This window comes from Heteronotia binoei, chromosome 3 (assembly GCF_032191835.1).
Source record: "Heteronotia binoei isolate CCM8104 ecotype False Entrance Well chromosome 3, APGP_CSIRO_Hbin_v1, whole genome shotgun sequence".
NCBI classification, from domain to species: Eukaryota; Metazoa; Chordata; class Lepidosauria; order Squamata; family Gekkonidae; genus Heteronotia; species Heteronotia binoei.
Genome location: NC_083225.1, coordinates 170,125,298 through 170,141,205, shown reverse-complemented (window position 1 = coordinate 170,141,205; position 15,908 = coordinate 170,125,298). Strand labels below are relative to the sequence as shown.

The 15,908-nt window shown below is 43.3% G+C and overlaps 1 protein-coding gene across 1 annotated transcript in view; it reads right to left on the bottom strand.

Annotated features, from left to right (window-relative positions):
* PDGFD (platelet derived growth factor D) overlaps positions 1-15,908 on the bottom strand; it is a 222,352-nt gene that overhangs the window by 59,879 nt on the left and 146,565 nt on the right. Inside the window, exon 3 of the mRNA XM_060234882.1 lies at positions 8,555-8,735. Within this exon, the coding sequence (XP_060090865.1) occupies positions 8,555-8,735 (181 nt within the window). The remainder of the gene's footprint in view (positions 1-8,554; positions 8,736-15,908) is intronic.

The window sequence follows — 15,908 nt, the reverse complement described above, 5'->3', positions numbered from 1 at the left end:
CCAAACGATACCCCACAGGAGCTGTCCTGGAGGCCTCTAGCTCTGGTGCAGCCAGACTCCAACCAGCTGTAACACAGTCAGAGAGCCTTTAAAGCTGCACTGGGAGGCAATTCCCATGATGATGTGGTGGAAGAAGGGAAAGAGGGTGGAACATGCTACTGGAAGATCCAGGCCTTGGGCCACTCCTTATGAGCTGCTGCTATGAATAGTAGGTGGAGGCGAGTTGGAGGAAGGAACCTCAGCTGTGGAAAGTGAGGGAACTTTCCTGGGAAGGACTGCCAGTTCTGGATTGGGAAATACCTGCAGATTTTGGAGGTGGAGCCTGAATAGGGCAGGCTTTGGGGAGGGACTTCAGTGGATAATAATGCCATAGAGTCCGCCTTCCAAAGCAGCCAGTTTATCTGAGAACCTAGCTCTGGATACATTCTCAAGAGTCAGCATCAGTGATGGATTATTCAGTATACCGTGCTAGCCCCTCAGTACCAGTGATGTAATACTCTGCAGTATTTGTGTTCACTATACTCATTAACTACAGACATCACTGATGTTGCCTCTGAAGGTCACCAAGTGAGGGCAGTACTAGCAGCCTTCACTTGGACATAGTGCTGGTCTCATAAGACAACAGGCTGACTTATGCCAAAGTTTATCATGTCAGCTCAAAAAACATTTACAGACCTGGAGACCGAATTCTTATAGTACAAGTGAAAAGAAAAATTAATTGTTGTGATTGATCCTATTCAGGCCTCAGATTCAGGAGGAGCTCACAGGAGCACAGCTCCTGAACCTCTCTGAGGGTTCCCCCTCTTCCTCCCCACCTACCTTGTCCATTGAATAGAAGGTGCTGCTGCATAACAATTCTGGATCTCCTGGATTAGGAGAGCAGGCAGCCAGTCAGTTAACAGAGGCTTTGCCCCACCCCAGCAGTTCTCATTAACCCCTGGAGAAGCCCATGCCACCCTTTCTCCACTGCTTATGTGATTTTGGGTGGTGGATGGCTTGCTGCCCTTTTGATTGGGGGTGGGGGTGGCCCAGGAGAGCTCAGGGCAAGCGAGGCCTGCTTGGGCTGGCTAGAACTCTAGCCAGCCCATGCAGGCCTCACTCGCCTGGGGCTCTCTTTTCTTGCATCGTGTTTGGCTGCGGGGGGGCGGGGGGGCGGGCAGCACTCTCTGGAGATAGAGGACTTTGTATAGGGGTCCTCAACAATGTATAATGCTAATGAATTATGCTAACGAGCTTCGCCACCTATTTTTCTACAAAACAACCCCTAATCCTATTCCATTTATTAAATGCAAGAGACTATGGTAGAAGATTCTATTGGGTAGATGGAGCCATACCACTTCAGATGCCTACATTTTTAATGCTCCAATGTCTCTCTCTCTCTCGGCTTGGCTTCGCGAACGAAGATTTAAGAAGGGTGCAATAGTCCACGTTTGCTGCAGGCTCGCTGGTGGCTGACAAGACCAATGTGGGACAGGCAGGTCCGGCCACAGCGGCTGCAGGGAAAAGTCTGATTTAGGGTTGGTGAAAAAAATATCCTGCAAATTAAAAACAGCACATCAGGGAAACAGCTCTTAGCCTGGTCTTTGACATGCTGTGCTAGGTTTCTGTTTACAGGGAATTATTAATGTAGGGAAACTGTAACCCTGCAAGACTGTTCACAGGTAACTAACTGGAGTGGTGTAGTCCCTTCTCAGCAGACTCTCCCTCATGGCATCTTAATCTGCTGCATATCTAGACCAGGCCTTAAGAAGATTTTGATCTTGTGATAATGGATAATGCTAAAGGGAGGGGGTGATTTCCCCAAATTCCACCTCCTACCATAGACTTCTGATTCCCCTCTCATGTAGGTTTCCTGTCTTGCAGATGCAGAACAAGGAAGCGGGGGGGGGGGGGGGAAATTTGGGGATGGAACAGGATGGGAGCAGAGGAAGTCTCATTTCACAGATGGGAATCCTTTTCATTCATGGAGATTTCCCATGGGATCCAAGTCAAAGTGATTAGAGATTACCTTCACTCTATTCTACACTCTATTCTCTATTCTACAATACCACAATTCTGTGTAATCGCAGTAATAGCTTTCAGAGTTCTGAATGAAGATAACTGAACAGATAAAACCACCAATGAGCCAGTATCACCTATATTATACTGGATGGATTCTGGCAATGGATTAAAACCGAGGTCCCCAAGCTTTTTGAACCTGTTGGCACTTTTAAAATTCTGACACAGTGAGCAGAATAACCAAATGTCTGCCACAAGAGAAGAACATATTGAATCTCAGAGTCTCAGAGTGGCTTCCCACTAAGCTGCAGAGTCTTGTGAGCAAAAATTCTACTTTGTGAGCTACTGGCATTAAAGTTGTGGGCTATTGGCATTAAAGTTTTGAACTACTGCATAAATTAGTGTGCTCTGGGGGCATCCTTCCTGAGTTAAGAAAAAATGTGTGAGCTGGAAGCTAAAAATTTGTGAGCTAGCTCACACTAACTCAGCTTAGAGGGAACACTACTTACAACTTCCTTTACCTTCCTCCCACATAACAGGCACCCTGTGAGGTAGGTGGGACTGAGAGAGCTCTCACAGAAGCTGCCCTTTCAAGGACAGCTCTGAGAGAGCTATGGCTGACCCAAGACCATTCCAGCAGCTACAAGTGGAGGAATGGAGAATCAAACTGAGCCTGTTCTATGGGAAGGGCGGGCTAAAAATCGAATAAAATAAATATAAATAAATAAACTTGGTTCTCCGAGATAAGAGTCCACACACTTAACCATACAACCACTGGATGAAACCAGCTATTAAATGTCATGGAACAAGGCTTTATATAACTTTACTTGCAACTCACAAATATTTCATGGAGAAGCTATGTTTAACAGAATACCCTTTTGTTTACATAGCCAATCAGAAGCCCTGCTAGACAAAAGCCCTTTCTAGCCCTGCCCTCTTTCTAAAAGCCCTTGGCAGGCACCAGGAAAGGTGCTGGCAGATGCCATGACACCAATGGGCAACAAGTTGGGGACCAGTGTTCCCTCTAAGCTGAGTTAGCGTGAGCTAGCTCAGATTTTTAGCCTCGGGCTCACACATTTTTGTCCTAGCTTAGGAAGGATGGTCCCAGAGCGGACTAATTTATGCAGTATCTCACAACTTTAATGCCAGTAGCTCACAACTTTAGTGCCAGCAGCTCACAAAGCAGAATTTTTGCTCACAAGACTCTGCGGCTTAGAGGGAACATTGTTGAAGACCCCTATACAAAGTCCTCTATCTCCAGAGAGTGTTTGTAACTTTTTTTTTTTTTTTTTTAAATCTATTTATACGGTTTCCAAAAGTATTTATCTGGCTTTTGATGTTATCTGCCGCAAATGAAGTGGGGTTCATACTTTCTAATGGAGGTTCATGGATTTTTTTTTTTGTAAGGCAGCAAACACCACTGCAATCGTTCTAATGCAATTTCACGGAAAATTCATAGACATTGATTTAACGCAGTAATTTTGGCATCAAAAGCAAGATGTACCTTTAGTACGTCTGATAAAACCTGCACCGCTTGCTAAATCCATAAAAGCACAATGATTAGAAAGAGACCCGAGGCATCATTCACAGGCATCACTTTGCTCGGTGTCAAAAACTTAAATTATACTACAGTACAGAGAACCAAATTCTGAATTATGCAAATGCTATTTGATTATCTGATCCAATAAAATCGAATTTGCTTTATTACATAGAATCCATTCAGCATCTGCAGAACTAGTAGCAGTTTCTCTGAAACATGCCCACTGAATTCCATATTAGGTTAGGCACTCCAATACAGTTGTAATAATAGAGGAATTGGAAGGAGTTAAGGAGATATACAAGCCTGCTAACCCTTAAGCTGAGAACTCCAGGATGGAGATAAACAAAATACAAAATGGGACTCATTTCCTTCAAACTGTGTTCTTTATTATTATGAAAAAGAGCATATAAGGTATGAGAACACATGCACACCTCTTCATCACTTTCCAATAAATGCCCCTTTTAAGGATGTGGTGGAATTTTTGCAGGCTATGGCAAGTGGTTTTGTGGCTTCTCTCAAATGCATTGATCCAACATATCTGTGCTCAAATAAGATACTGTTAGGGTTGCTCGTTGAAAGCAGGGGAGAAGTGAGAGGACATGCGGGGCAGAGATTGGGCAAACTATGTTCAACAATGCCATGACATCATGGCGCTGCCCAACACTCTAGGAATTACTCCAATCTTTACTGGGAAACCATGGAGACTAGGGAATTCCTAGATCATAGGGATGTAACAGTGTTATGAGATGCTGTTCCCTGCCTGCTTTCGTTCCTGCCACTCAACAGAGAGAGCGTGGAGCAGCGAGAGTGGGACAGTTAAATCCACCTGACAACCTGTTCTGTTGTTGTTATTTTGATTTATATCCTGCTTTCCCCACCAAAGCAGGCTCAGGGCAGGTTACAACAAGAGTTAAAAGCGATTAGATAACTTTAAAGACAATAAAATAGATCAAAATATCAGATAGTTCACCAAAACCCAACTAACAGTGCCTCACTCATATCTATAGGCCATTCAATCCCAAGCGCTGGGTGGTGGTGGGAGACCAGATAGAAAATAGTGTTCTCTACCTTAGCTAAGAGCCTGGTGGAAGAGCTTTGTTTTGCAGGCCCTACAGCAGATCCTGCAGGGCTCTGATCGCTGAGGGGAGCTCATTCCGGCCCTAGTCAAGGCAAGCCAGACATATCTGGGGCTGAGGATCACCAGAAGAAGTTGGTTAGCTGACCATAAAGACTGCCTGGGCTCATATAGGGAGAGGAGGTCTTAAAGATATGCTGCCCCAGCATAAGTCCAGAAACTGGGGTGCCTATGGTAGAATGGCACCCTCCGCAGGTTAAATGGCAATTTTACCCAGAAGGAGACCCAGAAGTGGTGAAAATGAACCACCTAACTGATACTTTGCTGGCCTAAAATAGTATTCAATGCCTTTACCACAACACTAAGGAAAGTTTGAAGCTTTCCTTCAGTCTAAGGACCCTTCTTCCAATTTAAGGTCTCCTTACTGGAGGAAGAGCTTCAGCATCACCTTCACTGTAACCCCGGAAGTGACATAACTTTTGTGGTTAATCCTAGAGCGTTACACTGATTGGGTGACCTCACACCACAGCATCACCTCCCCTGTAAATCTGAAAGTGACATAACTTTTGTGGTAAATCCTAGAGTGCTGAGTTGATGTAGTGACCTCACTTCTGGGTTCATGCCAGAAGTGATATTGCAACATTGGCGCAACACCAGTTCTTCCCCATTTTACTTCCACAACTCCACCAAGCAGTAACAGAAGAGGTAGGGGCCAGGGCAGGAGCTCTCCGAAGTGGAAGGTGAGGCTGTTATGCATTGTGTTGTACTGGGGTCTTGTTGCCTGAGCTTGAGACAGGCACTCCTTGCAAACCAGGATCCTGAAGCCTGGAAGAGCTGGCCAATCAGGATGCTGGGAATGTAACAACTTGCAACAAAGAGATGAAAATAAAGGATTCTGGAGTATTGTCTGCTAGGGGAGTATGATTAACCATGACCAGAGTATATATAATGAGTGAAGTGCCTGTGCTGTTTGTGACTGTTTCTTCTTGCAATAAAGTGTTCTGGGTTGATTCCGAGCTGGCTGATCACACTTTACAATGGAGGCTAGCCTAATATCTGGGCTGGCAACAAACTCAATCCACTTTTCAAAATATTTTCACAGGTAAGGTTAGACACAGCCTCCCCAAATGTCCACATATTCAAACTATCTAGCATAAACTGCCACATTAATAAACTAATAACACCATTGTTGTATGAAAGGCCTAAATGAATCCTTCTGTGAGTTCATTTCTTTCTAGCCCAACCTGACATATAAGTTCTCTCACAGTACCCGGGGCAGGGGAAGGAAGAAAATATTCTGGTGACTAGCATCCAGTGTTCAGTCTCTCCCAGATTCATGATATATAATATTATATGTTTCAGAAAAACAAAGTGCCTGAAGCAATGCAGAGTTTAAACTTCAGGGACTGCCAGTTAGCAGTAGATCTCATGCATAGTATGTCCAGAGAGATTATGCAGAATACTAACCAAAGATACTGAATGTGAAATGCACTATTTTTAAGTATGTCCACCAGAAAGCAGAAAGGTGCATCTTCATCTTACCTCTGCCACAAAATGCTCAGGAATTCCACACCAAAGAGAAGGAACATTCTGAATTCTTACTATATTGGAACAGATAAGGCTCTCCTAATGATTACCCAGGACGGAAAAGACCTTTCCATTCACCTGCCTGACATGATAGATGCTCAGTAACAATATTTACCATTTTTCACTGATGAAAACCTGCTGTGTTGGAGTAATACATATTTTTCTTTCTTTCTATCCCTGCCCCCATGGGTCCTACAGCTGTACACGCTTTTTCATAAAACTGGATAACTGCAAGAGGAATTCTCTGGAGTATCAAACAATGTTGCATTGCTTCATTTTCATCCACGGTGATACTCCAGAGAGAATATAGTAAATTGTTGTTTTGCTAAATTCCATTCAGATGAAAGACCTACACAGCGTAGTAATTTACTCAAAAGAACAGTGTGTGCAGATCCCAACCAATAGTCAATGAAGCTTAATATCTTGACTTCAGCAGTGATCAGATCCAGACTCTTTTTTTAAAAAAAATAAAGATTTCAATAAGATTCTCTTTAAGTTTCTGTTCCTTGGTTGCTTAGGTGGTTAAATGCATTTTATAGTTGAACAAAGTTGGAGTCCAGTAGCACCTTTAAGACCAACAAAGTTTTATTCACAGTGTAAGCTTTCGTGTGCTAAAAGCACACTTCATCAGACAACATTGTGAATAAAAGTCCGTTGGCCTTAAAGGAGCACTCCAACTTTGTTCTATTGCTTCAGACCAACAGAGCTGCCCACCTGGATCTTGACTTAATGATGGGGAAGGATATTCGGAGTACCCAGCTTAAGAACCTTCTGTATTCACGTTCCTGCAATCAATCTAGTCTTCTTTTGCACTGAGATATAATGTTAGGTATTTCTGTTTCCACAGGTATAGAGTAGTAATAAGTCAACTGTCCTGATTCCATTTTTGTTTTTGTTGAAGTTTTAATAGATTTGTTTGCATTATGTAGCCATACTGCACAGCTCTTAGCCAGTGTCTGAGAGTTGGAAGGGACCTTATAAACCATCGTAATCCAGCCTCCTGTTCCATACAGGAACCTCAAAGCTAGTTCATTTCATACAGATATTGTGTCCAGTCATTGCTTAAAAACTTCCTGTGAGAGAAAGCCCACTACTCCTAGGTAATTGCTGCATTATTTAATCACTCTTACCGTTAGGAAGTTTTCCCTTAATGTTCAACCAAAATTTATTTTGCCTGTATCTTAAAGAGGGTGGATGAGTGGGGACACTGAAAAAAAAATGGAGGTGTCAGAGAAAAATCAGGTCCATAGTACTGAAAGGAATGAAGACTGAAAAACCCAGAGAGAGTAAGACTCGACAGGATTGCCAGCCTCCAGGTGGGGTCTGGAGATCTCCTGGTTTTACAACTGATCTCCAGCTGGCAGAGATCAGCTCCCCTGAGAAAACTGCTGCTTTGCAGGGTGGACTCTATGGCATTGTACCATCCTGAGGCCCATCCCCTCCCCAAACCCTGCCCTCTCCCAGCTCCACCCAGAAAGTCTCCAGGTATTTTCCGACACAGACCTGGCAACCCTAAGACCAGAGGAAAAGGGGTCAATAGAACTGAGGGGGAAATGAGATCTGCAGTCTACCATGAGTCCTGAGGTCCCCAGCCCAATACATAATCTGCCTTTTTACATATAGGAAAAAAAAGAACAACAAGAAGAGTTGGTTTTTATATCCTGCTTTTCTCTACCCTCAGCAGTCTCAAAGAGGCTTACAATCACCTTCGCTTCCTCTCCCCGCAAGAGTCACCTTCTGAGGTAAGTAGGGTTGAAAGAAAACTGCGACTGACCCAAGGTCACCCAGCAGGCCTCACATGGAGGAGTGGGTAATCTCCAGATCAGAGTCCATTGCTCTTAACCACTATACCACACTGGCTCTCAGGAGTGGTGAGCTTGCAAGGTTTGGGTGATGGAGAGTAAACAAGATGCCTAAATCAACAACCAGCTAAGGCATACTCTGCCGGCTACAGCTTTGGTTGTATATGACCCATGCACATCTGAACTATGAGTTCCTCCCAAGACACTTCTCTCTGATTTCACATGATAATTACGCTAAAGCTTCAAAAGAGCAACTAATTCCATTGCTATTGTTCTGGTTCTTTGACAGGCCCCTCAGACTGTCCCTTCTGCCCAGACTCTGACAGCATTTCTGAAACACGTTACTAAAACAAATAGAAACTACTTTTAATTTATGGTTTCCCCTGAGTTCTTATTTAGCAAGCGGGTGGTCATTTTGCTTTGAAATACAGATTCTCTGAAAAGAAAGACTGACGTAAAAGCTTGTCAGTTTTTCTGCTTTTGTTCAAAGCTCCCACTGTCTTTCCCCTCCACAGCTTTTGTCTGAATCCAGCAAGCGCCCCAGTCACTTACCACACGGGAATAATAAATTTTGAATCCAGGTTTAGCCACAAAGTAGTCATCAGACTTGAAAGTTATCTTCAGCTTATTTGTTTTTGATGTTATTCTTGGAGGAACCTCCTTGTGCCCGCACCATCTTCCTCGGATAATCGTGCTGATTTCAGATATGTCTTCCACTTCCACAAAGTCGTATCTGGAGCAAGGGTGAAAGAACAAGAAGTGGGTGTCAAAATGTTTCTTTGTGCTTAGCTCGCTGCTCAGAAATGGACTCAGTAATCTATTCAAAAGAGACCTTTTTTTTCACACCAAGCCCCAGTTACAGCCTCTTGAAGCCCCATTAATTCAAGGAGTACAGAAGTTTCAATTTGGTTTACAAACCGAGTTGCTAACTCCGGGTTGGGAAATATCTGGAGATTTCGGGGGTGGAGCCTGGGAAGGGCAGGACCTCAGCTGGGTGTAATGCCATACAATCCAGGGCTTTTTTTTGTAGCAGGAACTCCTTTGCATATTAGGTCACACACCCCTGATGTAGCCAATCCTCCAAGAGTTTACAGGACTCTTCTTACAGGGGCTACTGTAAATTCTTGGGGGACTGGCTACATCAGGTGTGTGTGGCCTAATATGAAAAAGAAGTTCCTGCTACAAACAAAGCCCTGACTACAATCTACTTTGCAAAGCATTCATTTTTATCCAAACCACTCTTGAAGCTGGCTATGCTTGCAGTCTGCACCACGTCCTGTGGCAGTGAATACCACATGTTAACCACCCTTTAGGTGAAGAAGTACTTCCTTTTATCCATTCTAACCCCACTGCTCAGCAATTTCATTGAATGCCCACGAGTTCTTGTATTGTGAGAAAGGGAGAAAAGTACTTCTTTCTCTACTTTCTCCACCCCATGCATAATCTTGCAAACCACAAACATGTCACCCTGCAGTCGATGTTTTCCCAGGCTAAAGAGCCCCAAGCGTTTTAACCTTTCTTCATAGGGAAAGTGTTCCAAACCTTTCATTCTAGTTGCCCTTTTCTGGACTTTTTCCAGTGCTATAATATCCTTTTTGAGGTGCAGTGACCAGAATTGTACACAGTATTCCAAATGAGACCGCACCATCGATTTATACAGGGGCATTATGATACTGGCTGATTTGTTATCAATTCCCTTCCTAATAATTCCCAGCATGGCGTTGGACTTTTTTATTGCAATCGCACACTGTCTTAACATTTTCAGTGAGTTATCTGCAGTGACGCCAAGATCTCTCTCTTGGTCAGTCTCTGCCAGTTCACACCCCATCCACTTGTATTTGTAGCTGGGATTTTTGGCCCCAATGTGCATTACTTTGCACTTGGCCACATTGAACCTCATCTGCCATGTTGACGCCCACTCACCCAGCCTCAACAGATCCCTCTGGAGTGCCTCACAATTCTCTCTGGTTCTCACCACCCTGAACAATTTAGTGTCATCTGCAAACTTAGCCACTTCACTGCTTACTCTCAACTCCAAATCATTTATGAACAAGTTAAAGAGCATGGGACCCAGTACTGAACCCACTGCTTACCATCTTCCACTGCAAAGATTGCACATTTATACTCACTCTCTGTTTCCTATTAATTAGCCAGTTTTTTATTCACAAGAGGACTTGTCCTTTTACTCCATGACTCTCGAGCTTACTAAGGAGCCTTTGATGAGGAACTTTATCAAAAGCTTTCTGGAAGTCAAGGTAAACAACATCTATTGGGTCCCCTTTGTCTACTTGTTTGTTCACCCCCTCAAAGAACTGTAACACGTAAGTGAGGCAAGATCTTCCCTTACAGAACCCATGCTGAGTCTTCCTCAATAACTTGTGTTAATCAATGTGCCTACTCCTTCTGTCCTTGATAATGGTTTCTATCAACTTTCCTGATATTGAAGTCAGACTGACTGGCCTGTAATTTTCCAGATCTCCTCTGGAACCCTTTTTAAAGATGGGGGTGACATTTGCTACCTTCCAGTCCTCAGGAACGGAGGCAGATTTCAATGAAAGTTTACATATTTTGTCAGGAGATCCACAAGTTCATCTTTAAGTTCTTTCAGAATTCTTGGATGTATGCCATCCGGACCTGGTGACTTATTAGTTTTCATCTGGAGACCAGCTGTAATTACGGGCATTATCCAGCCACCACCTGCAGCTGGCAACCCTATTTACAAACCCTGGTTAAAAGCTAATTCTGGTTAACTTTGACCATGGCTATTGTCAGTGTAGGAGTAATGAACCACCACTGAAAGTGTTGACCAGGGAAGGGAGGTATTTGCACTATAGAGAGAAGAGAACAGCAGGCCTATAGTTAAGAGACTGGGGGTGCATTCACACTATGCTAACTAATGTGTTTTACATCCAGATTTTTACTGTGTAAGAATAGCAAAAATCCAGATGTAAAACATTAGTTAGTGTAGTGTGAATGCAACCTGAAAGGCCAAGCCAGTATTTTTTTTTCAGAATTAGTTTCTTCATAAAATGTCTCAGCATATATAGAGTATGTATGTTATGAAATTCCTGTAGTAGACATCAGGTATATACTCATAGATCATTCTAAAGATATACATCATTGTTTGTAACATGTAGCATATGAGAGAAATTTGATAAATTGTCAGAAAATGCATTCAACCACATAAGACCACATGCTCATTAAGGTGTTTGTCTTGGATGCCCCTTCATATTGCAAAATCCAATCTGTTATCTTATCTAAAAGAAAGTTGTCCCAAATTTTCAGATATCACTGAAGTCAGTATATTGTGATGGAAATTTTATTCAACGTTACCAACTAAGCCAAGTCGCTCTGACCCCTCTGAACAATAATGGAGCTGAGTAGTGTATTCAGATCTGATATTTCAACCTTTTAAAATGATAGTGCTGTAACCACAGAGATCTTTCCTTGGAAACGTGTCACATGAAATTTACACAAGCCTGAATCTCTCCTTGGCAACAAGCCCTTTGAATTTTTTTTCTTCTAAAAATCCCCAACAGAACTTTGCAGTTTATTTATTATGGGCTAAAATCCATCCATATGCTTTGAACACTCTGTGGAAGCAAAAGAGCCATAAAGCAGCCAGTGCGGTGAAGAATATGGCTCCTTTGTGTCCAAATCATATCTTTATGCAAATAAACATTAAAAAGAACAAACTCTGCATTCAGACAATGACTTAGTCATATTTCCTTATCTACTCCTTTAACTTTCCTCTTCCTTGATTGACAAGACTACCACACAAACAAGAGCATGTACTGGATTATGTACTGAACTGCTTGTAAATCAGACAAAAACCCAGAGATTACAGATTTCTGAGAGTACAGACAGTCTGAGTTTTGCCAAATTCTCTAGATTCCCAGAGTGACCAACATGGAAGCAGGGCTGGCCCTAGACCGTCTGGCACCCTAGGCAAAGCTAACTTCTGGTGCCCCCACCCCTGTACTGAGAACATCAACGATCACATGGGGGCACCCAATTTTGTGCCCCCAGAAGGCCAGTGCCCTAGGCAATTGCCTAGTTTGCCTAGTGGCAGGGTCGGCCCTGCATGGAAGATGTGTATGTTCTATTATATTAAACACACTCTATCGCATCTTTTCTCTATGGAACTCTCATCTGTGCTATCTTCACAGCCGCCTGTGAGGTAGGTTAAGCTGAGAGAGGCTGACTGACTCAAGGCTATCCAAGTAAACATCATGACAGAACAGGAATTTGGGCCTGGATCTCTCTATTACAATTCTGACACCCTATCAAGCTTAGCAAACTGGGTCTCCTAGACGGTTTCTGCATACTCATGTCCAGGGGTCGTTTTGTAGGAAAATAGGTGGTGGAGCTCATCCAGGGATTGTTATGCAGCTGCACCTAAGAAGAAGAAGAAGAAGATATTGGATTTATATCCCGCCCTTCACTCCGAAGAGTCTCAGAGCGGCTCACAATCTCCTTTACTTTCCTCCCCCACAACAGACACCCTGTGAGGTGGGTGGGGCTGGAGAGGGCTCTCACAGCAGCTGCCCTTTCAAGGACAACTCCTACCAGAGCTATGGCTGACCCAAGGCCATGCTAGCAGGTGCAAGTGGAGGAGTGGGGAATCAAACCCGGCTCTCCCAGATAAGAGTCCGCACATTTAACCACTACACCAAACTGGCTCTCACCTACTATTCAATGGACAAGGTAGGTGGGCGGGAAGGAAGAGGGGGGTGTCAGACAGGTTCAGGAGCTGTGCTCCTGTGAGCTCCTGCTAAATTCAAGGCCTGCTCATGTTACTCCTGATTTTGGGAGTCAATCCACAAACACTGGAATTGGTTTGGGCTTCTTCCAAATGTCTGCTCTCCCTGTGCATTTTTTTCAGTTATGGAGTCAGTTTATTTTTGTCTACGCATGAATTAAATAATGAGGAAAGGTGTTGCTATCATTGGTGTCATTATCAGAGACCTGCCCAAGCTGCCCTTTTCAAAGCAAGTCCTGCAGCCACCACAGAAGCCTGGCAATCAGGGTAAGCACAAGGACTGGCTGAGAACCAAGGGGTCTCCTCTTCGTATCTTCCTCATAAAGAGGTGGCAATTCAGAGAGGAGGGGGTGGCAAAGGGACATGCTTCCTATGAATTTAAAAGTCCTGCCTTGAGTGGTAGTAGATGCTTGAAAAGTTCATTTTCATTTGTCCCCAATGAGAACTGAACCCACAAGTGTTCATTTTGGTACCATCTTCTGTTTTCTTGCAATGATTCTTAAAACAAACAAAACAATCAGGAACAACAGCAACAAAAGTGGGTGAGACAGAAAGACATAACAACAAAAGTATGAAAACGGATGCATTTGTATACTCCTAGACCGAAGGATCCAGATGATAACATTTTCCAGATAAGTAAATAGGCTCATATAATGGAGTCCTGCCAAGTAGTCTGAGGATGCTACTCAGGGGATGTAACCTTACAATTACAGCACCCAGAGCACATTGTAGAATTTTTGGAGGGAGAGGGCATAGAGTTTCCAAGTCTTACTTGGCTCCAAGCGGGAGATTGTTTTTGTGTGTGTTTTGTGCACCTGACATAATGACATCACTCAGAAATGGTGCTATCGCACCTGGCACATCGTGCACACAACACTCTAGCAATCGGGTGAAAAACTCTGTGGTGCCATAAAGTTTTTACCCAATTGCTAGAGCTCCATGTGGACGATATGCCCAGTGTGATGACATTACTTCCGGGTGAACTCTTTGGCTCCCTCATGGGCTTTTTATGGGGTGGCGAGTTAGAGGTCCTGAAATTGGGGGGAACCCTGCCCCCGGCTTGAACTGGGGAAACCTAAGAGGGCACTGTAGTTTTTTTCCCTCTGGTGTCTGTGAAAACACAAGCACCAGGGGAAACAATTTTCTTGTTCTAAACTAGAAGTTTTAGTACACATTTTCCACATTTTTTCCTTGGAACCTAAGTCCTTCCCTCTTACAAGAAAGACCATCTCTTCTCTTAGCTCTTCTGCTAATCACTGTAATCTTTAATTTTTTCTAAATCTTTTATTGCTCCGTTCTCCCTTCTACTCTTAGTCTCTTTTGTTGGCTTTTAACCCATTGGCAAGAGATTGGTTTATATTTGCTTTTTAAATAATAGGTGCTTTCTAAATAATGGTAATCCCTCTTGAAGGATACATCAAAACACACAGCTATATCCACTTTCCACATGTCATTGCTCTACAAAGCCTTTTTTAATCTATCTGTACCATGTCCTGATTTGCTCAGTCCTATTCAGAGAGCCAGTGTGGTGTAGTGGTTAAAGAGTGGTGGACTCTAATCTGGAGAACTAAGTTTGATTCCCTGCTCCTCCACATAAAACCAGCTGGGTGACCTGGGTCAGTTATAGTTCTCTCAGAGGTCTCCCAGCCCCACCTACCTTACAGGTTTTATGAGGAGAGGAAGGGAAGGAGATTGTAAATCACTCTGAGTGAAGGGCAGGGCATAAATCCAACTCTTTGCAGCTTACGCTGCTCAGTAGTAGCTGAAACTTGTGATGCATTCCTAAGGAGAGTAGTGTCCTTGTAAATTCACCGAGCCCTAACCTGGGTGGGTCAGTCTAGTCTGATCTCATCAGATCTTGGAAATTAAGCAGGGATGGCCCTGGCTTGTACTTGGATGTCAGACCTCGAGAATACCAGGATCATGATAAAGAGGCAGGCAATGGCGAACCTCCTCTGAATGAGAACCCCCAGGGGTGGAATTCTAGCAGGAGCTCCTTTGCATATTAGGCCACACACCCCTGATGTAGCCAATCCTCTAACAGCTTACAAAAAAGAGCCTTGTAAGCTCTTGGAGGACTGGTTACATCAGGGGGTGTGGCCTAATATGCAAAGGAGCTCCTGCTAGAATTCCACTCCTGAGAACTCCTATGGATTTATCATAAGTCAGATGCAGCTTGACAGATCATAGAAAGAAATCTCTTTAAAATCAGCCACTGGATGCTGAAACCCAATTGTTTTAATGTTTGCAGAATACAACTGGCCAATTTTCCATCTTTTTTTTATAATGCTGTAATTCATGGCTATAATTTTTCTGGGGTCCCCAATCCTCAGGGTCATGGAAGAGCACAACATGATTTTTTTTTCTCTTTAACTTTGTGTTCTGCTCCTCAATAGGTAGCCTACATTCAGTCATGGCCGTCAGCTGATGGCATGACATCACTTTTGGAAAAACTCAGAAGTGACATAATGCCTCTCTAGAAATTGGATGAAACTCTGTTGTAAAACCAGTTTTCCCCCAAAGAGACACCAGTTCTCCCTAGGAATTGCCGAAACCTCTATGTTTTTCTTTAGCATTTTTGCCAGTTCCTAAAAAGGCATGACATGACTTCTGGGTTTCCCCAGAAGGGATTTACTAATTCATTAAAGAAACCTTCAGTTTAAGAAGAAAATTAACACAAAAATTCTCTCCTTCTCCAAAAATCTAGGCACCAAACGTTAAGGAGGCCATCTTAAATTTCAGATACTGCATACTAGTCTGACATTATGTACTGGCTTGCTCCTTTGTACCACGTAGCAATATTTTCATTCTTTTAGCCCCAGTATTCTTCCTCTTTGGGTCTCTGGTATGCCGCTGAACACGACAGTAATTGCTATATAAATCTGCTCACTGGCCATGCTTCCATTTCAGGCTTGATCTTCATACACTGGAGATGTCTGCACAAGTAGCATATACTTTTAACAGTCCAATCAGCGTAGTGTGTGTGTGTGTAATCCATACCTTTTAAAAATGTACACGTTAGGAGCCTATTGGGCACTGTAAGAATATAGAATTATACAGAATATAGAATTATCACCTGTCCCATAAGAAAGGCCATGTATCAAGTTCTGAATGTTTTCCAGATATATCCAAAGACCTGTTGGG